General features: G+C 41.3%; 1 protein-coding gene across 1 annotated transcript; it reads left to right on the forward strand.

Annotated features, from left to right (window-relative positions):
• Positions 1 to 6,496: 6,496 nt before the first annotated feature.
• On the forward strand, positions 6,497 to 22,055 carry ENTPD3 (ectonucleoside triphosphate diphosphohydrolase 3; the record flags this gene model as incomplete). The annotated part of the gene is made up of 9 exons (XM_081996800.1): positions 6,497 to 6,617; positions 11,254 to 11,371; positions 13,957 to 14,107; positions 14,909 to 15,068; positions 17,169 to 17,399; positions 17,853 to 18,125; positions 18,223 to 18,333; positions 18,834 to 18,971; positions 21,822 to 22,055. The coding sequence occupies exons 1-9, from the start codon at positions 6,498 to 6,500 to the stop codon at positions 22,053 to 22,055; spliced, it is 1,536 nt and encodes a 511-aa protein (XP_081852926.1). The 5' UTR covers position 6,497.
• Positions 22,056 to 22,533: the final 478 nt, after the last annotated feature.

A 22,533-nucleotide genomic window follows, 5' to 3' on the forward strand; every position in this document is an offset into this window, starting at 1 on the left:
ACGGATCTCACTCCTGTGAACTGTCAAAGTACCGTGCAAGAAACCAGACTCATCTTCTTGCTGCCACCAGTGTCTTCTTACCTCCATTTTTACATTAACATTTCACCCTATTGTTGTCTCTTCAGAGGATATTTTGAGGCCTCTAAATATTCCAGCATCAAATGCTGTATGAGCATTACACAAGGAGCAGATGCAGTTCTGTGGTCTCTTGAGGTGTATAATCATCCATCCCCTCTCCTGATGTTGCTGCTGTCACTGTATAGGGAAATGGAGCAGTATCTGTTGTGTATCCTATCCTGTGTAAATGTGATATCATAAATGCATTGCAGAAGTGTGTCTGTAATAAAAAATTTATTCATGCTCATAACATTTTAGTTTCTAGATATTTGCTATTGATCATAGCAACTGGTATTTCATATATGAATCTGCCAATATCAGTCATTGTCTTTTAACTCCACATATTCATGCTCAATGGTAGCAAAAGCAATAAATTTTTCCTTGGGGCTGTCGGCAATCCAGCTCATTTGTCATTTTTAAATGGACACCTGGGGCAGATTCTGTCCAAGCAAAACAAATCAATACAGTTAGTTACACTAAATGCATTCAAACAAGGATACTTGAAGGGGGAGAAGAAAAAGGTGCTGCAGCAAAGGAAATGATGGAGAGGAGACATATACATACAACAGGCTTGGCGAAGGCTGGGAAAATGGCAGCAAGTTTAATCTATGCCTTGGGAGTGAGGAAGGGATTGAGGGACACATGAAAGGAACTATAAAAGGGAGGATAAGGCTGAGGAGGAAACTGAAGAAAAGCCAAAGAGGTAGGTTTCAGAAAAAAAGAAGATAAAGTAGTGGATCTAAGATGGGTTGAAGCAGAGGAACCAATGAACCCAGTTACTGTGCCACAGACGCTGGGCAGGGAGGGGAACCTTATTTCTGGTCCATTTGATTCAGGACTGGTGTTCTGGACTTTGAGGCAGCTGGGGGATTTTATAGTCCATATCACTTACGCTGCTATCATGGTAATAGCATGGTAATATAAGTCACAAGAAAAGCAGCTCGTGCAACAGCCCAGATCTTGGAAATGGTACAGAAAGAAAAAGAATCTTTCATGTCTGTTTTTACAGAAGTAGATGATATAGAAGGTAGGGTTTGCTTTCTTTTCAAGCATTAAATTATAGTCACTGGGGGAGGTTAATTGTAGGACTGGTTGAAGTGGGTGTCAATGTTTTATTTTTTATTTCAAAATGTTTGATGGTAGCAAAATGAATATGCTTTTCTGTGGGGTAAGCAATGCAGATAACGTGTCATTTTAAATGGACACCTGAGACAGACTCTGCTGCGGCAGAGCAGGCCAGTACTGTCCGTTGCACTAAGTGCATTAAAACAAATACACTTGGATGGGAGAAGAAGAAGATGCCGCAGGAACGGAAATGATACAGAAAAAAAGAAAGGCGTTACATGCAACAGAGGGAGAATCAGGAGGGATGGCTTTGTTTTCACGTGCTAGAAATAGCTGAACTAATCCACCAAGATCATCGTTAAACCAGCTTTAACAATGTGTTGTCATCAAAAAGAGGAAATTACCTCCACTCCCAAAATGAGTAGACTATGGAAGGATGCGTATAGATAGCTCACAAGGCTGCAGCTGTTTTCTTGTTCTCCTTTCTTTATTCAAAAACCAAAGATACCATAATTCATCAAGATCATTATGAGAAAAGGAATCAAAGAAGTGTGTTTAGTTTTTTACATTATGTGAATCTGAATCCCAGAACAACAAGCAAATGGTGGCAAAGTGGTTGGAGTGTCTCACTGTGATTCCGGAGCTCATGTCTCTGGCAAACCCATCCTGCAGGCTACAGGATGATCCTTGGGAGCTGGGGAGGTGGCTGATCACACAGGTGGGACAGGTGATGGGAGCAGGATCTCAGTTACGCTGCTTTTACATATGTTTCTGGGTATCTGCTAGCTCCACTGAGCAGTCTAGGTTTGGCAAGAACTCCAGCAAAACTACAGAACGAGTGGTGCCAGTACGCTTGACCTTGAATGGAAAGGTAGCTCTGAGGCTGGAGGGCTACTGATTTCTGAGGGCTGAGAAAAACCCTCCTGAGAAAGCACTTGTTCCTTTCAGAAGAGGCAGGGATATACCATTGCTTCACCCACGGTGTCACCTCTAGGCAAAACCCTCTTTCTCTCTTTGCTTTGAGAGGGAGCTGAGGATGACGTGATTTAGGGCCAGCCAGCAACACCTTGCTGCATCAGCGGCTGGCAAAGCAGGGCCTGCGTTTCCGGGAAGAGGAGAGCAGCCGGTGGAGTGGGGGAAGGACGGCGACACGGCCGCGTTGCCGGGGTTTTTGCAGGCGGATGGCTGGTCCCAGCACGACCTGCACCGCCGCCGGAGCCTGCCCAACAGCAGCGGTTGGATGGGTCGGGCTGACAGGACGGGACTGCACCCCGGGGCCCCGCTGCCCGGGCCCTCCTCCCTCGGCGGTGCGCAGCACTCCTGGCTAGGCACGGCCTCACCCCGCACCGCCCCCGCCCCGGCTCCCCGCCACGTCCCGGCGTGCGGTAACGCTTCGGTTGCGTCGACTCCCCGCAGATCTCCTTCCTCCACTTGAATCAATTGATCCGGATTTTTTACCGGCAAGTTGTTTGGTTGTTTTTTGTTTTTAAATCTATTTGGAAATAAGGGAGCAGAGGGCGAGCAACCTCCGCGTGACTCCCCGCAACCCGCCTCCGGGGCGAGAGGCGTTCGCAGCCGCCACCTCCCCAGCTCCGAGGGTGCACTCTCTCCCTTTTCGCCTCAGCCCGGCAGCGGAGCGGGGAAGCTGCGGCTTTACGGAGGTCGGTTGGGGCGCCGCGCGGGGCGGGCAGTGTGCGGGAGGAGGGCCGGGGGGGTCCCCGGGGCGGCGGGAGCCGGGATGAGCGGGGCTTCCCGCCCAACGGCCGCCCCGCTGAGGCGAGGGGGTGGGCGCGTGCCGTCGCGGCCGTTGGGGCGGTGCGGGGGGAGCGTCGCTCTGTCTCTCGGCGGTTTTTTTGGGGGGGTGGGGGGGCCGGAACTTTGCGACTTCTCGCTAATCGCAATCGTTGTGTGAAGCTTTCTCACCCGGGACGACGACGGTGAGCTGAGGGAAGGCTCTGAGGTTCAGCCGCTAACTTTGGGTCCATGTGCTTGGTTTTACTTACTTTCTCCTGCGAAGGAAGGTTTTCATTGCGGGCTTTGAAACGCTGTGGGTTTCTATGTATGTTTGTTTGTTTCAGCACTTGAAAAACATTCACCTGTAGACCACTTCTAAAATAACTGTTAATGTGTTTGTATCTCTCCGGTACCCAGAAAGATATTTATGGTACTTGCCTACCCCACCCTATGAACAAACAGGTAAGTACCTAAAATAAGTGGGTTTGATGTTTCAGGTAACTTGGGAAAAGGAATTTCAACATATAATATGCACTGTCATTTATACAGATGCATATTTAACCTAGTTAAACTCAAAATGTTGGTGGCATGAGGAAGTTTAGTCCATTTTCCTTTGCAGGCAGGAATTCCTTTTGCTTGAAGTAAGGTGTAGAAAGTGATCCTTCCAATACGCTGCTGTGTGGCCCAGTATACTTAACTGGGTGTGGAAAACACGTATTTATGCTGTTTCTTGCCCCAGGATGATGTTGTTTTAATAATGGAATGCAACTGCTACTGATACTACATTGAAAATTGATACTACATTAAAATCTTTTATTTGGGTTTTTGCCAACAAGTGCACAACCTTAGCAAGAGTTACTTATGTTACAACTTTGTAAACTGTGGAGTGAAGGAACTCCACTCTGGTATCTCTGCAGATTTCAGTGAATGGGCAAGTATGACTGTATTGCCTGGTATGTGTGTGAGATGTAGATGAGCGTAGCTAAAAGTAAACAAAGCGCCATGCTTCTGATTCAGTTATGTGAAATCTTGCAGCGTCTTGCACAATTCGGATAGTGAAGATGTCAACTGTGACAACTTCAAGCGGGCATGGAGTGTAAGGTGTCCTTCCGACACAGAGGCTGTTGCTTATATCAGGATTTACAGATTATTCTGTGATGAAATTGTCCTGATTGCCAAAGGGACAAGATTGTATGAAGAATGTCTTAAAGAGATGCTCCCATACCTAATATGCTCCCTGTCAAAAAAGATTTTTGAAAAGAGAAATCATCTCTGATGAAGAAAAATCCCAGTACCAGGGAAGCACTTGAGACACTCAACAAACCAAGATTTCAATTTCACCTTTATAAGCAGATGCAGCAGAAAATATTTCAGCAGTCATCATGGGTGTTCTTAAGTGTTAATAGTATAATAGAGGTTATTGCTTTGCTCTTCAGTAATGAGCAGTTATTTTTTTCAAAGAGTAATTTGTCCTGAGTGTTTTTTTCATTGATAATGACTTATTTTTGACAGCACTGAACATCAGTGCTTTGATCCAGGAGTGACTGGTATATATTAGGTTGCAAGCAGGTAGTTCTCTTTCAGTCACTTTACAATTATAGATAACTGCATGTACAGATGAAAACTAAAGAAAAAGACCATTTTTTCTCCCTAAAGACAAGTATTTAATGCAGATGGTTATTCATAAATGTATAGTTAAAATCTGCTGTCTTTTTTCAAAAATAAATTGAACTGTATAAATGCTTCTAATTAGTGTGCCCTGACATCATCTGCAGGTTACAGTGAGAAATGATCTTAGGTGTTAACATATTTTATAATAGTAAAAATAAGATTTTATTCTATCATTTATGCCTTGTGTACATGATGTTTGAATGCCTCAGGATAGTAAAGCAATGGATAGCAGTAAATAAGTCATCAGTGTGGCTGGTAATTTTCTCTTAAAACCGTCTGATGATTAAGATAATAAAGCTGTTACCAAGCCAAGAAAATAAAGTATTGGAAGAGCAGATTGACAGTAAACAAGGAGCCCATATGAATTTAGAAAAGGGGGTTAAGATGTGTAAAAAATGATGTTCTGGAAGTGAGATGTGTCAGGCTGAAATGAAGAGTTTCCAAAAGCCAATCTGAGTTAGATTTCACAACAGAAATCAGAAGACAAAGAAGGAAAGCAGCAGCAGTGGGCAAAGCTCAGAGTGAACCTAGTCCCAGAATAAAACAAGTAACGTGCTTCTCTTTTGAATGTGAACACGGATGTTGGACCATAGGTACACAGGCTGAAGAACCCATGGTGTTTAGAATATGGAAACTGTGTGAAGAAGCAGTTGTTCTGCCTTCTCCTTGAGCCCTCTGGCTCTGGTTGGAGCTAAGGAGGAGACCGTGTGTTGCAGATACAATGGGACTGAGCCAGTGTGCTGTGGCCATGGACTTTAGACCACCTTTTAGCTGCTTGTTCCTCAGCTCAGATAGGCACTGGCATTTGCTGAAACAGCAGGGCAGCCCTGAACAGCTGCTGGTATACTCCACCGTTGGTATGGAAGAATTAGGAGATGGGAGCCAGGATAGATCACACCAGGCTAACTTGATATCCCTATACCAAAATAACTGGTTTCTGAAAATGAGAAAGGCAGGAAAGTTCTCCTTATTGTGTTCCTCTGACGCTTATAAGCTAGCCATCTCCCTCCGGCCACTTCTTTCCTCCTCAGCCCCTGTGGAGCATAAGAATTTTTGATACGGGGATTGTCAGTACTCAAGAGGTACTGAAAGGCCTTTTGGGGTGAAGAGCTGACTGGCCAGGGATATGCGAAAATAAAGGATCAACAGAAACTACAGGAAACCTAAAACACGTTTGAATTCTAGAAAACCTTTCTAGAAGATATGAACATATAAACAGCTTTATCGTCAGTATGTATGTTTCATGTCATCTTTGGGTTTGTTTAACATAACTCCATGTTGGATTTACTTACATTTAGTAACTTTTCATCACAAGATCTGTGAGTTAAACTGTATTTTATATTTTAGGTGTAGTGCAGAGTGATAATAGTAGGCTTGGTGTTAATATGCACACACATATGCACACAAACATACTTTGTGAACACGTCAACAGTTAGAAGAAGGATGCCTACTTTAATGTTCTTAAAACCTCCTTTGTTTCTTGCTAAAGCAGCCTTTATCTGTTACAGACACTGACCTCACATCTCTGGCAGAAGCATCCAGCTGTGTTTAGCAGCCGCCAGCATTGTGTCTGCATGGCTGTGGTTGTGTCTATGTTGTAGGCGTACATGGGATCGTGGCATGCAGCTACATGTAGGCACTGTGGGAAAGCCGTGACTGACAACTGACCATGAAATCTGGCATCATTAGCATGACCATATAGACACACCCTTTCTAGACAGTAAAAAGTTAGTGGTAGCAAAACACCAGGCAATTCTTGATAAGAACACAGAATTTTTGTGTTGCTTCATCTATCTAGTTGATAAAATGAGATTTTATGAGGAAACTCAACTGATCCAGGGCCTCAGGCCTTAAGACAATCACTGAATCCTTTCACATTCCCTAAGTGTTTCCCTTTTTGTTGTTTCAGGATGCTCACCAGAACCCCAAGTGTTATTGCCCAAGTGTTCCTTCTTCTAAGCATAATTCTTGTAATTGCTATTGCAGTGATTCAGATAAATCAGCAACAGATCCTCTCCCCAGGGCTTAAGGTAAGTCTTACAATACCTAGGGAAGGAGAACAATGTTTTGGACTGATATTTAATAATGTTCCTGTCTAAATTACACTTTATGGGTTGATTCAAATGAGCTTACAGCCATAAATTCATGTTTAACCACATCTTCGTCATGGGAAAACTAAAGCTGGGAGAAAAAGAGAGTTGGACAAGATCACAGAGTCAGTGGCAAAGCAGGAGAAGCATTCCTTGATTCCCTGTCTCTGATGCTTATCACACAATGTCTTCTCCAAGACTGAAAGGCCAAACGAGGAGAATATGCCACTGCTTTTTCATTTTTGCCAGAGATTAGAAGTAATTTTAAAATAATTTTGAAGTGGGAGATAGGTGGAGTTTAAATTCTATCCCAATTTATCCCATAAATTTAGTTTATGCTGAAATCTTTGTAAACGGCTCCTGTGTATCAAAAGCATTTGGGCTGTAAGTGTGCACTTTATGATTAACCACATGTTGGGACTTGCTGGATATTAACAGAAGCAAAATAGCTTCATGAGGAGGGGCAGAGCAAACTGGAAAAGACAAACTGAAATACTCTGGAATTCAGGCTTTGCCTTGTGCTGCTGCAGTATGCGTGCAGATTCTTCAATGAGGGATGTACACAACTGAGGACAAAGCTGTAGAAATTAGCCTTCCAGAGAAGCTGTGCAGTCTGGCATTCTGGGTTCTCTGGTTTTTCCCACTATAGCTACAAGAATATAAACCCTGTCAGATCCTTTGAAGTCCTTTCTACCTTTCCCTCTGCATATGTATTTAACTGGATAGTTCACATACTGATAGCGATAGGCTAATGTCTCATTAAACTTCATGGGATTATAAACACCTTTGGCTTTGTCCGAATCATTTGGTGGTGTATGAGTCAGACAATGGGATAAAACTGTATTCTGATACCAGTTTTATGTGTTTGTGTGGTGTGGCAGGGTGTGTGTGCTGGGATCTTGCAAGGGGACACAGTGCCTTAAGTTTACTCCCTGTTGTGCCCCAAATCTCTGCTGGAAGGAGCCTTACATCCGGCCAATTTTTACACAAGGCAAGACTGGACTGTCATGTAGGCTGAAGCCACTATCTAAAAGACAGCATACACATCACTTGTGTTTGTTGTTAATTCAGTTTCACATTCAGAATGATAAAATTGCCCACCTTACTCTTTGAGCAAACATCGGACCCACCTTGACTATCTGGAGCTGGTTTAGGTGGGGAGGTCTTCTTCCTGAATCACAATGGCTTCATCGCTTGTTCTGGAGGAAGACTGGCAGTTCCTCTGCTAGGTGCCTTGGATTTCTTTTTGGGCTGTAAGCCTGCCAATGCAGAAAATGCCAGCTGATATGGAGGACCCATATTGGCTCAGTTGATTCCTGAGATGCTGAGCAGTCCTTAGTGAAGAATAATTAACACTCACAAGAAGTAATTCTTCAGGAGCAGAAGGAGGACCTTGGTATGCCAGTGTGAAACCCTCCAGTACTTGATTGATGCGATGGAGCCTGGAAATGGCAGTGTCCTGAAGTTAGCGGTTGATTAAAATTAAATACGGCAATAACATGATGAAAACAGACTTACTCTTTGTAAATGGCATTGTTGTTCTGCTTCTGGCTCTTCTCCATGAAACCAAAACAGCTACTGAAGGATAGCTAGAGTTTGTGTTATCTGTGGCATATCTTTTTCCCAGGATGCACATTGAGAGCATCCAGGCTCATTCTTTTGTGGCACAAGAGGTAATTATCTGCTAAGCCATTGATGTTTTAAAGTGTTGTGGCAAAATTAAATATTTTGGTTCCTTGGTGGTTGGGTTATATGAAGATTCAGCCAATGATTTGTGAAGGAAGGACCTGCCCATGTGCATAAGGCTGAGGTACTGAAAGAACTCGACTCGTTGGCACACACCATGAAGTCAGAAGAGTGATGAAGAGAGCACAAACATCCTTAGTGGCACAGTTTGTGAAGAAGTCCAGAATTGTAAATTATGCTAGCTCTGAATGTAATGAGCCTTTGTACCAGTCAAAACAATTTCTGTTTGTCTACTGATGTTTTGTGAGCCTTAAAGAGAAAAAAACCTCCCTTCATTACTGTGTTTCTTTAATTTGCCTCTTCAGGTACTTCAGTTTTCTACACCTGAATTTTGCACATCTCTTGGCTCTTAGGAAGTGTTTTGCCTTGTTTGTGGATGTTATACTTGATTAAAAGTATTTCAAACCTATGTAGCTGAAATGAAGTGCACTTCTAGCATGGATCTACTTTTGTAGCCTCTGTCTTTCCTGTCACTGGTTTAGCTTGTTAGTTTCTCATGGCAGTTCCCAAGTGACTGTAAGGCAGGTAAGCCGTCTTAACTGTGCCTGTTTTAAGGGTTTGTGCATCTGTACATTCTCCTATGGGAATGGTATTCAAGCTGAAAAAAGTGATCGATGAATCCTGGGGCTTGTTCTTGCTTCCCTGTTGGGATTGCTGCTCTTCAGGATGTACTTGCAAAGCCATTCATATGAATATCCCTTATCTCTTTGAGCCACAACCAGACTGGTTGAGTGAACAGCATGAAAATGCCTCTGAAACAGCATAGGTAGTTGTCACTCACACAGATAGCTGTGTGAGCAAGGGATACCCTCTTGAAAGGGAAGGACATACAGTTGATAGGGGAGGGAGTAGCTGTCTCTTTAGTCAGCCCAGCTGCAGCCAAAAAAATCTCGCCCTCTTAAAATGCCACATCCTCTGTAATTTCTTTTTTTTAATTAAAGATTAATCTTAGTCTTAATATCTGTCACACTTCTTACTGATCACCACTTCATGAGGCTGCATGGGCCAGTTCATACAGAGTGAACTCACATAAGTTCTGAGGAGCTTCAAGAGTCCCCCTGAAATGGGCCCAAGAGTCCTCTTCAAAAACGAGCATCTCTCTTAAAAGAAATGAGAGTCTGTATAGGAAAAATAGGAGGAGGAGGAGGAAGAAAATAAAATTGTCAGTCACACATTGGTTCAGAAAAGCGTACCACTATTTGGGATGGAAATCTACTACTTTCGGGAGGGAGGCTGGGAAATGCAAGGGAGGATGGAAGTAGGTCAAAAAGCCCCACAGGTAGGTAACTGAGGTAAAAATACTTCCATTGTCTTCCAGCTCTACTTGGGCACGATAGTTAGCTCTAAAAGTAGCTAAGTTAAAAGCTTATGGTTGGCACTTTGAGCTGACCGAGACTAGATTTAATTAATAGCCCTTGAGCAGATTGACCATTACTGTATTATGTGTCTCCAGAGTGCTAATCTCTCTCTCAAGGAGGGGGAAATCCACTCAAAGTATCTTTGCTAAAGTAGCTACTTGAACGGAACCTGATGGCGTAGTGGTTTGATAGTATCTGTGGAGCCTTTCACCTTTTAGTTGATCAGAGTAAATACCGTCTGGATAAATACAAATGAAATTTTCATTATCCAACGGTTCTCTAGGAAACAGGCTGGACTGGTATTGCTGGTAGTTCTTTGGGGGCCAGGAGTTTGTAGGACTACAGTGGAAGCTGCATGGTTTGCCACCTGAGGCAGTGATCTTTCTCGGTAAGACCTGAGGCTCCCCAGGGGGGCAGTGGCATGAAATTTATTGGCCTGCTGCAGGGACTCTTACTCCTTTGCAGCCAGACGGAGGCTCTCATTTTTCAGTATTGTCAGGCTCCTGGGCATCTGTCTTTTCTAAAAGAAAAAAAGTTGGCAGAGAAATGAACCCTACACTCTGTGATTCCTACCAATTAGATGACTTTGGAAGAGGGGGGCTGCTAAATGTACTTTCAGGGATTATAAAGATCATAAGCAAAATTGCAGTTTTCTTCCTTTCATGTAGTTTGCCTTCCCAGTTGTTACAGTTTTCCGCTGCCATAAAAGATGGGAATGAGGAAAAGACTGGTCTGGTGAGCAGTGGAATGGGATGGAGAAACCTGTGCTTTAGTCCCACAGACAGTCCAAGTGACCTGGGGCAAGTCACTTAAATATTTCTCAGTTATTTCATAAATAAATATGGGGTAATACTGATTCTCTTTCCCTCTTTGTTGTCTCACACTCTGGCACAGCCTGTTTTTCGTGGCAAACTCTCAGATGGACTGCCTAAACCACTCAAAGGGAGAGCTTTATGGGGCGATTAAAAAAGAATCAGACTTGTTACATCATTCTAACTGTGGACTATTATGTACTTTATATCTTTGCTCGTAGCTTTATGGATCCCTTGTGCATCCTTGAATCTAAAGCCTGTGCTTAGGTATCAAACCCTTCAGTGTCCAGGGAGTGTAGCTGGGATAATGGAAAATGAACTTAATGAACTTGCTGCAAAATCAGGTCCTAACACACTGTTATCTGTGTTAGTCAGTGTGGATTTTGAACCTGATGCTGAAAGGACATGAGCATTCTCCAACCCCACTGAATTCATTATTGAAGATACGTAGCATGTTCTTTGTTTTGCAGCCAAATTCATTCTGTGCTTGGCTGTTGGATTCTTGCCTAAGTGCCCAACACTACAATTAATCTGTCTTGTAAATATACTGTGCATACATTTTCTGAAGTGTTTGATGGTGCAAAGAAGTACAGCTGCATATGGGCCTTTATGCTGTCACTGTTTGTTTCTTGATCTAATATATTATTTTTTTCTCCCCAGTATGGAATAGTCCTTGATGCTGGATCCTCTCGGACTACAGTCTATGTCTATGAATGGCCAGCAGAAAAAGAAAATGACACGGGAGTCGTAAGCCAAACCTTCAAGTGCAGTGTGAAAGGTGAGCTCAAATGGAAGTTCCTTATTTCTATCGTCCAAGAAGAGGTTATCAGGAAGCTTATACTGTTTTTTATTACTGTGTTCCCTTTTCAGTCCTGGGGAGCAAGAACTGTTAAGACTATGTTTGTATCTGTCAGCATCAGTCATTCTCCTACGGGCACAAGCAGGAGAGAAAGAGAGGCAACAGAGAGAGGAAGTTGTAGCTAAACCTGATTTACTCCACTGCAGTGCATGACTGGTGCAGACATAATTTGATCTATAGAGAATCAGGCCCTGTAAATGTTTAGTACTTGTGCTCTGAAATAATTTCTTTTAAAAGGAAAGTATAAAATATATTTTAAAATATCTTGGAATAAAAAGCCTTTGAGAAGAATAGGGATCTAGCTCTTGTTAGATGTTAGCCATTAATTTTGATGGAGGCAAAAATGGATGTCAGCTATGCTACAGGAGTTTGAAAAATTAGTTTTTATTTTCTAGAAGTCTTAGTGATGTTTAGAAAAAATAATCTGCTGTTGGTGTCAGGTTTCCTAGACAAACAAGGCTTATGCAGTTCATCTGTAATTGTTCTGTAATAACTTGGAAAGAGGCAACTGAGGGAAGATTATGAAAGGCTTGCAGAAGTTGAACAGGAAGAGCTTCTCCATACTACAGAACTAGGAAGAGTCTAATAAAATTATCAAGTAAAATAGCTAAATTGCGAAACTGTTTCTGACAGGATGTCATAGTTGTATCAAATATGCAGGTCTGGCCTCTGGCTCAGGAAGACCTGTAGTTAGCTGTGCACTGCTAGAAGGTGTCCCATGACAAGTATCACTGGCTACCTGCCTTGTCTTCTGTCTGTGGTTTTGCATTGATTCCTCTCAGAGAGAGGATGTTAGATTACACTGACTTTTGCTCACACTCCGGTATGGTTAAGTATATGTACTAATAGCTTGTGGATTCTTTCCTAACAGCTTTTGAATCTCTTAGTCAACTTCAGTGACATTTGCCTAAGCTTTCAAAGATACCAAAATTCCACACATTTTACGAAGACAGCTTGCCAGGCAGGGGAGAGAAATCCACATCAGTAGCTAGTCCGTAAGGGATTTCTGCAGGAAGCCAAACTGTAAATTCCACTACTCTGTGTTAAATGAGCTTTAGATTATCCTCTAAGATACTGATTTCAGCAGTACGGCTTTGTTTAGTGTACTGGTTTGGATTTGCAAGTTGGGTAAGAGAAGAAGGTGGGGCAACTCAGGAGGTCTCTGTGCAGATTTTATTGATCTCTGATAATAACTGTGGTGTTCAAAGAGCATTTTTCCCTTTCCTTCTCTCTCAGTCATGATCATGCAAAATCCTATACCCCTCTTTGTGTCTGGAAATAGATGCTGGAGATGTAGCTGCTCTGTTTTCCGCTGGTAACAGCTTTCCTTCCAGCTTCAGGCCTGCCTGTGCTAGACTTAAGGCTGTTAGAAAGTCTTATTCCAAACCAGGGCTGTGAACATCTAATGATGACATGGTAATGTTTATGTTTAAGTTCATATTGCAGAAAAGGGAGTGGTGGAGTGTGAAGTCTGTTAAGTCTTACATATTTTTTCTTCTGATTTTATTGATGCAATGGGGCTGAATAAAATGGGTACTCATTTTAACTCTAAGATAGCCACCTTTTGCTAATCTTGGGATCAGGTTGTGAGAGAGATGGCTATTACAGGAGAACTAAATGGAGTTCTGGCAGAATTGTTCTCTGTGGGGCAGTAGCTTCACAGGAACTCCTGGATTTCTCCCTGTGCAACTTCCCTAACTAGGGAATTTTAGTAAGGAATGTTTTTATTCACACCCAAGTTGAGCCTGAACAAATTGAGGTCCTGCTGGTCCTTGGAGTGTTGGGTAAGGGAGGAAAGACTTTGACATTAATTGTTCAAATAGTTAGGCCTTACGCAGCATGGTGTAACTCTCATTCCTGTTATTTGAAGGCTTTGGAAATTTGGAAAGCTGTGAAATACTTAATAGTTCATGCACCAGCCTAGCCTCTATATGACTTCAAGAGCCATTTGTGTGCATCTTGAAATTTCACTAGCAATTCCTTCCAGAAGCTTCTTTAGTTTGGTTTCAGATGAGAGCAGTGAGCTGTAGAGGTGCCATGGTGTCCATGACAGTTGAGGCAAACCAAATGAGGAAATCTTTGTCTTAGGTTGTGGAAGGAGGGGTTTTCTATACTTCAGCAGATCAGAGAAATTTTACATCAATTAGACGTGCTATTTTCTACAACATCTGCCATGAGTAACCCTATTTTTATCATGAATATAGCACTGCTTTCATTGTGTTGTTATATGATTATAGTGTATATCTTACTCTAGGTATGGTACTATAGGTGTGTATATATACACACAGAAATACAGGTGAGCAGTTTGCAAATATCTTCTTGTCTCACATAGCTGAGACAGTCACTGCATTGTTTATTCCTTAAGCACTCGTAGTTTTCAACCATTCTAGTTTGCAGTTACAGGAGGGAAGGGGGAAATCTTTTTCTCTTAACACCAGTTTGCTAATCAGGCTAATTTGTGGTTGGCAAAGCAGAATAAAATCAATCTACTTGTTCTCTTTTAGGCCCTGGTATATCCAGCTACGAGGGTAACCCTGGAGCTCTTGCCAAACCCTTTGATGACTGTCTGGATAAAGTCAAGGAGAGAATACCAGTTCATCTGCATAAAAACACTTCTGTCTATCTGGGGGCTACAGCTGGCATGAGGCTACTGAGGTATGGCAGAAACTTGAACTCCTCTCTATGCATACTAGTGTAGCAGTCTGTGAAAACAGAATGTGAAAAATGTACGGGATGCTTTTTTATCCATTGGAAATTGGCCATCTAAAAAGGAAATGGAGCCCAGCCAATTTAATTTAATTAACTTTTTTGACAGGGAAAGCAGGGCTGTATAAAAATCCTCTGTTATGAATTGAAAAGCAATGCTTGCTTTATTCTGGAGAAGGCAAGGGTTTAATTTTCTCTTCCATATCTGTCTTAAAATTCACTGTTATGTAAACAGATAGTCTTTGTGTGTATCTGTGGGCAGCAAAGGCAGATTAAAGCTAGACATTGCAGAGTTTTCTGAGTGTGAATGTGGTGTAATGTGGCTTTTGGGTTCTGTATGTGGCTTTAGCCCTGGCACAAACTGGCTTTTTGTGTTTGTTCTGTGGCAAAACAGAGTGGGAAGGAAGGCTCCAGGACTGTTTTAACCAGCAGCTGTCATATAAGCACTCAGTTCACTAAAAAGTAAAGTATATATAAGAAACAAAACACCCATGAACTTGTACATGGGTGAACCTGTACACTCTAAAAAGAGTGAAGTTTGTATATAGTGGGGGAGTTGCTTGCTGAAACGATGCTGGATACTTGGCTGTTCCCTATCATAAGCTTCCCCTTTAGGGGATTTTTTTATTACTCTGTTTTTTATTAGATGATTATAGGAGTTTTCTTGAATTGCTAAGTCCATGAACAATAAACATGATTTTATTTGCCTTTCCAGATGCTCAAGTGTCTCATGTTTTGTGAATTGCTTAGGTTACAAAATGAAACGGCAGCCAATGAAGTCCTTGCAAGCATTCAAAACTACTTCAGAGCACAACCTTTTGAATTTAGGGGTGCGCAAATCATAACTGGGCCAGAGGAAGGGGTGTATGGATGGATAACAGCCAACTATTTAATGGGAAATTTCTTAGAGGTGTGTGGAAAAAACTGCATGCTTTTCTTTTCACTGTTTCTTTCTTATAAATGAGATGTTTGAGAGGACATGCCTGTTCAAACATCATATCTACAACTTCCATTTTGCACTGAAACATACAGCAGGGTCTTTTTGTGGCAGTAATAGAACAAAGTAAACATAAATCAAAGAATATGAGTTACAGGAATGTGATATGGGAAAGGTAAAATTGTTGATCCACAAAACAGGGCTATTTGCTAAATGACTTTGGATGCCTTACCTAGAAACAGAAGTTGCATTGCTCTTAAATGCATTAGTACGTTAAGTGTGACAGTGTTGATTGTCTTGACAGTGGTGCCAGCTAAAGATGTTTTCTTCTGCTTCTCTGTGACTTCCTCAGGTGGTTGCTGTCCCTGCAGCTCTACGGCTGAAGGATCTGCACAGCTTAGGGGCCTCCAATTTGTTTGGCAGTGTTGGCTCACTTGTCTTAAGCAGACAAGACTGTCTGAAGCAGTGAAGGTGGTTAAGTTGATGTGGCCAAATGTGCCTCAGCTGATCCAGAAATCACTTATACACAGTTCATTCCAATACTGCTGAAAAGCTGCAGGCTATGAGCAGTGGGCTGTGAGTCCAACTGTCTTGTGCAGACAAAGTGATACCAATATAAAGACACTTATGGTGTCCTTGAACTCAGAATAGGGTGAGGCAGGATTCTCATAGCAGAGAGGGAGTCAAATGCATTCAAAGGTCCCTTTTTATACAGAGATATTCAGTATGATTTCATTCCCAGTAAAAGCTGTACCAAGATGATGGAGCAACTGCTCGTCTGCGCTGGTGGCAGCAGCATGCTGCCCTTAGCATTGACTGCATTTCTTCCAGATAGTCTCGCTAGGTTGAAAGAAATTTCAGCCAAACAGTTGTTACTGTGCTGGTTGAATGGTTCCTGTTAGATCACGGCAATTAATAAGCAGGGATTAGTTGGTGGTGGTCTGAGTGACAGCTCATGGTGAATGTGTTGTTGACTCTTGCAAAGTTAAGAAAAACGGTATTGGAATCACAGGTTCTGGAATAGTTTTTCTCATTGTGTGCATTTCATGCAACAAAAATGATGTCACAAATTTCAGGGTGTCAGTCTTTTACCACATGAATTTTAATAATCCAAATATCAAATTCCATATGGCAGATTCATAAGGACTGCTGAAGGGACTGAAAGATGCTGTGAAGCCAGTTTAGTGTAGAGAATTGTGTGAAGACCTATGTGTGGAATATCACTAGTAGGAGAGAGAAATTTTCACCATTCTTGTGACAGTGGGCTAAGAGTCAAGTGCTGCTAGGGGCTGTTAATGGGAAACTTTCACTGTAGAATTTTCTTGTGACTTTATTTGCTAGCCCATAAAGGTTCTTTTCCCTTCTTGTGTGTAATTTCATATCATCATGCTCAGTAAATAATACTACAGTAAATATCGAGATAGATAATCATACAAAATCTGTATTCTGCACTGTGATTGTGTAGATCAAATATAGGATTTGGGGGATGTTTTGAGTAATAGGGAAAAATCCCAGCTGAATGGATCAGATATATTGCCACTGCAGTTTCAGTGAAGGAAATGTGCAGGTTAGGGGTCCTTGTTCTTTTGACTTTGATGGAGCTTTCATTTGACTTTTCTGTGGTTTTCACTCTATTTTTACTCTCTTTTTCTGTGTGATCTCTTACTATTCTATTCCTTTAATAATTCTTCTTGCCTTGGAACAAGCAAATCTTCATACTGTTTCCATCCAGATTTGTTCAAGATCTCATGGGTATCTGGACTTCAATTCCCTGCGTTCTAGTACAGATACTGATCTGTCTAATCCTGTGCTTTGATCATTGTGCTGTCCCCTGAGTTGAAAGCTACGCTGTGTTCCTTTTTCCATCTTTCAAGATCATTTCACTCTGGGAAAGTACCTCACTCTTATGTAAAAAACAGCTGCGTGTTTTCCTCAGAGCTAAGATTTTTTGGAAAGGGTGTAGGACAAAGAGGGGGGGGAAATCTCAAAAAGTTAAGTAAAGATTAGAAAAGCTTGAAGGGAGAACAGGCAGATGATATTTCTAATTAGCCCTGTTTTTATTTTCACACGTAGAGAAACCTTTGGAGGACATGGGTCCATCCTTACAGAAAAGAGACTATGGGTGCACTGGATCTTGGAGGAGCTTCCACTCAAATTTCATTTATCCCAGAGGACTCTCAGGAGAACTTCAATAGCACCTTGCAAGTGAAGTTGTATGGTTACAACTACAATGTCTACACTCATAGCTTCCAGTGCTACGGGAGAGATGAAGCTGAGAAAAGGCTTTTAGCGTTGCTGCTCCAGGTCTGTTTAAGATCCTTTGCTATGTTGCTGTTGCAGGTGTTCAGTAATTGAACAGGTTCTTAGGCTTGTGTTAGCTTCCCTTTGGTGGAGTTTGGAGACCCCAGTAACAGCTCTGTTGTGCTTACTTGTGCACAAATGCACTTAGGTTTCATACAAAGATCTTCATATTTGTTAAAATTGGTGAGAGTTTTGTACCATTTGACAAAAAGGCCCAATTAGTCCTGTAAGTGTTTCGCTGATCTTGCCAATTATTTTTTTAGAAAGGATATTCTGTGAGTTACAATGATCAGCAACGTTGTACTGATCAGCCATGACAGAGAAGAGAACAAAAATACAGGCATATGTGATTTAAAAAGATTCCTGTAGTTAATGTGAAATTAGGTCTTTCTTGCTTTTGAGTAGCCTTTATTGTTTGGGGTTTTTGTTTGGAGTTTTTTTTTTTTTTCCCCCCAGAAATCAAACACCAGTTCCAATGTGGATAATCCATGTTACCCTCAGAATTATAATACTGCATTAATGATGAAGTACTTCTCTGGCAGCCTTTGTACACAGTCTCTGAGACCAGCAAATTACTACCCAAATCAGCTTGTGAACTTCCATGGAACTGGAGACCCAGGTCTGTGTCAGGAGATGGTTTCTTTATTGTTTAACTTCACTGCTTGCAGAGACAGAGAAGACTGTCCGTTTAATGGAATACGTCAGCCAAAAGTTAAAGGGAATTTTGTGGTAGGTTTGCAAACACAGAATTTCTTTTTGAGTTTGCTTGCTTCTGATTTCTGTAGTTCTGAAAGTAACAGGCCTGTCATCTGCTCCTTTTCTATAGGCTTTCTCAGGATTCTACTATACAATTAATGCTTTGAATTTATCTGGGCACTTTTCCCTAGCTGACTTCAATTCAAGTATGTGGTTTTTCTGTTCACAAAGCTGGGCACAGGTAAGTGGGTTGTTTGGTTTTTTGTGTTTTTTTTTTCTTTTGTATCTGTAAAAGGGAGATATAAAAAGAAAAAAAGAATATGGACTGGACAAGTATCCAGAACTTTTCAGAAGGTCTGTATCAACCTCAACATTTGTTTTCCCACTTGCTTCAAACCATGTAGTTTTTCTAGCATGCTTAAAACTTGAACTAGGTCTTGAAATTTCATTTCACAATTTTATCCATGCTGTAAAGATGACAAGGAAGATTTAGGAACTATAATATCCTCAATTTTCATGTACAGTTTTATGTTTCTTTTCAATTTTTACCACATAAGCTATATCACTGTTGGGATATTTCTTTTTCTAAATCTCCATTATCTAGTTGTCCACAACTTTACTTGGTGTTTCTAAAAAATGCTAATAAATTCTAATTAGAATCCAAAGTATTCTGTAGTTATAAAAAACAAAAGCATTTGTTTTACATAATTTACATGTTCTTAAAAAAACTTTTGCTTTCAGCTCCAGTTTATGCTGCCTAAATTTGAAGAAATATATGCTAGATCCTACTGTTTTTCAGCCAATTTCATTTATTACTTGCTCGTACATGGTTACAACTTTGATGTAGAAACTTGGCCACAGATACATTTTCAAAAAGAGGTGAGTAATAATAATTTTCTCTTACTGTTATTTTAATCCAAAGAAGTTCAGAGGGAGACAGAAGATGCAGCAGCCTACAAAAGTATAATGGTCATAAACAGCCTTTGTAAATGTTTGGCATAAGACAAAGCCACTTTTCAAGCCTCAGTAGCAGTTTCATCCTGGTTCCAGGGATTGCAGCATTATGTGGAGATGCTGCCTGGATTCTTTTAAAGAGCTTTAAGAAAAGATCAAATAATTGTGTTTTAAACCTTGCCCCCTTCAACCTGTTTGTTGAAGTAGTGGATTGCTCTAGGCAGTGATCTGCCTGAAACACCTCACCAGTCAAGGTCAGTTTGAGCTAACCCTGCTGAGCTGGACAGGAGAACCCCTGCTTTTCTGTCTGCTGGCAGAGCCTCGGGGGAATCAGCAGAGCTGGTTTGTACTCAGTGAGTGGTGATGAAGCAACTAGGGCAGTTTTCATCCTCAGCTGGCACATTCATCTGTGCTGTAACCCGGTTCTCTGGAATAAGAATGTATATTGATGGAATATTGGATTTCAGTTGGCACAGAGAGAAGGCTTACAACGTTTGTGTAATAGGTGCATTTCTCTCTTCCTCTGACCTCAATCTTTCTCCTAAAAAACAGAGTACTTGGAATATACGTGTATATATCCATTCTAAAGCTACTGCTAAGAAATCTTGGCTTCCAAATCAGAAGGCACGGCCACTAAACTTGGCTGTTATAACAAGAAGCAGTGGTCCCCACAGTACTCTGTGACTCCATCCTTTCCTCTCTGATACTGTATAGAGTCTTAATCTAAAACCTTGTCCCAGACTGTCTCTTAATCTCCGTACAGTTTGGAAATGCTTCAGCACTTGCATGCAAAATCAACAAAAGAATAGGTTGTAGATCTTCATGGTGTATTCTTAAATGCAGGGTATGCTGGCAAGCTGTGATTGAGAAATTGTACACAATGTTTTCTGAACAGTCATATCTATTACTGGTGCGCTGAGGAATCAAATAGGATTTTCTTGCCTTATTTTGTCCTCTGGTGGACAATGATTAGCAGCTCTGGAGGAGTGTCCAGAGTTTAGCCCTTCTACCAGGAAGTTGGCACAGAGCTTACTTTGGGATCTTAATCTGGGTGGATTTGTCTCAGTACTTAAATATATCTTGTATTGTCCCCAGCAGATAGGAGCAGACAAACACAGCAACGTTTTTCTGTATTTAGCCAAGACTGTAAAAATACTATGCAAAATAAAAACCCAAAAGGCTTTTTGGGTTATTAACACCTTTGTTACCTAGATTTTGCACTAGGGTAATCATGCAACTCCAAAAGGAAAAACTACATTCTCTTAATTAGATCTGCCCCTACTAAAATAATAAGATCTGGTGTTAACTCATGAGCTAAGCTACCCCAGAGATATCGGCACAGTTACTCCAAGAGTGGAGGGTGGGGTTTTTTGCATATGCTAGGAGTATATTTCCTTTTAATTAGTGAACACAACCAATGAAAATAACCTTAACCCAATGCTAAGATCTGGGTGAGATCTAGAGCTAGATGATTTGCAAAAGTTCTACACCTCATAATGAGAGTTTTTCCCCTCTCTCAGCAATGAAAAGCTGCCTTGATCCATCTTACCCTCTTTGCTCACCTGTCATAGTCCAGTTCCCATGATGTAACTTTCTTTTTATCAATTAAACAAAAGTTATTAGGATATACGCAGCTACAAAAGTGGCCAAATATTATAGGCTCTTAGGGTCTCCTACAACCAGTAGGTGACTGCTTAAAACTGTTCATTAAAGACATTAAATCATTTATTAAAGTTAATTCCTCAACTTCATCATGATGCTTTCTATACAAGAATAACCAAAGAGACTTGCTTTCCCAAATTTAAGCAAACTACTTACAGGCAGCCATTCAGGTAAACTTATCTCCATAGCTGCAGAGTGGGATGACCTGTAATAAAGATGGAAAGCCAGATGAGTTTGGGAGAGCTGGTTGGTTGTAGAAGAATGCAACTTCAGCTTTGTCTGTCCTGTAGTATACCCTAGAACTACCTGGAGTGATCTGAAGATGATGCAGGCCCTTTGAAAAAGCAAGCCACCTATGCTAGAGTGTAAACCAAATACATATCGTGTAGCTGGCCCTGTGCTTATCAAGTGGCAGGATGATGATTTAATGAAGAAGACAGTGGAAAATTGATAAACAGTGTTGCTCAAATCAGAAGTGGGGAAAGACAGCAAAGCAGGAGGACCGTGGAGCAAATGCAACACAGCCCCTTTGTTCTTGTTTCACATGTTCCTAAGTAATTTTCCACTTACGTTTATTTCTTAAATGGAAGATCCTAGTGCTGGTTCATTTGCAGGCACAAAACCAACCATGGAACAAAAGATAATAAATAGAGTCCCTGCTTTGTGGACTTTACCCTGGCCTCCTCTTTGTCCATGTTGGTGGGACTCTTTGTGGGGCTTTTTGTTTTGAACTAAAGAACATCATAGGATTTGGCTAAGATAAGGGGCTAATTCCAGGAACTAGCACAGTAGTGCTGTTTTTTCTTTTAAAAATATGTTTCTTGCACAGAAAAACCCATAACTGTCTGTCTGCATATATACCATGCACCCTTGTACCCATCCATCTAATACCTGTGTCTTCTGCTTCTTTAGCCCAGTGACCAATTTCATTAGCATCCTCTGGAACTACAAAAAAAAAGGGTTATTTAAGACGGTTCTGTATCTTCTTTGTATACTCCACTAAAGTTTTCTCTTTGCTAACTTAAGGAGCCAGCATCAGCAGTTGAGCTTTTGGAACCTCTTTTCTTTGACTGAAAAGTCCATGGGAATAGGACTCTTCTATTTTTATTTCAGGTTGGTAACAGCAGTATAGCATGGTCACTCGGTTACATGTTAAGTCTCACAAACATGATTCCAGCAGAAGGCAAGCTGATACAACTACCTCTGAAACCTTCTTTGTTTGCTGGGCTCCTCGTCTTCCTCACAGCTACGGCATTGTTGTGCCTTCTCTTCCTTGTATACTTGTGTATTCTGTCACATAATCGGAAGAACGTCAGTCGTGTTGAACATATATTTATTCCAGAATGAATGAACTTTAATGAATGAATGAACTTTACAGAATGAATGAACTTTACTGAAGACAAAATAAAAATTGTATAGTGCTATTAAGTTAAGTAGGGCTTTATTTTTTAAAAATGGAGGGTGAAATAAAGACAGGCAAAAAGACTTCAGGACCAGAAGCATAAATAGAGAAGAGGCACAAAGGAATCGGTGGTATGGTGAATTGGAGTGCTTTTGAAATATTTTGGCAAGTGTTTCTGTAAAACTAGTTTGTCCAGCGTGCAGCAGAGAAAACATGGACAGATACGTCACTTTGCCTGATAAAGGGTTAATAGCCTTTTTCTGACAGGTACGTATTATTTTTTTGTTCATTAACTCTGTGCTAACTGGTAAACGCAAGTGGTGATGGATTTGATCGTGGCAGCAGTTGTTTGAGATAAAATTAAACAACAGGACAGCAGGAATTGTGGGAGGCAAGAACATGGTAGCTGTTCTTGTGCTGACA

The sequence above is a fragment of the Phaethon aethereus genome, assembly GCF_964289735.1.
Source record: "Phaethon aethereus genome assembly, chromosome: 2".
Lineage (NCBI taxonomy): Eukaryota > Metazoa > Chordata > Aves > Phaethontiformes > Phaethontidae > Phaethon > Phaethon aethereus.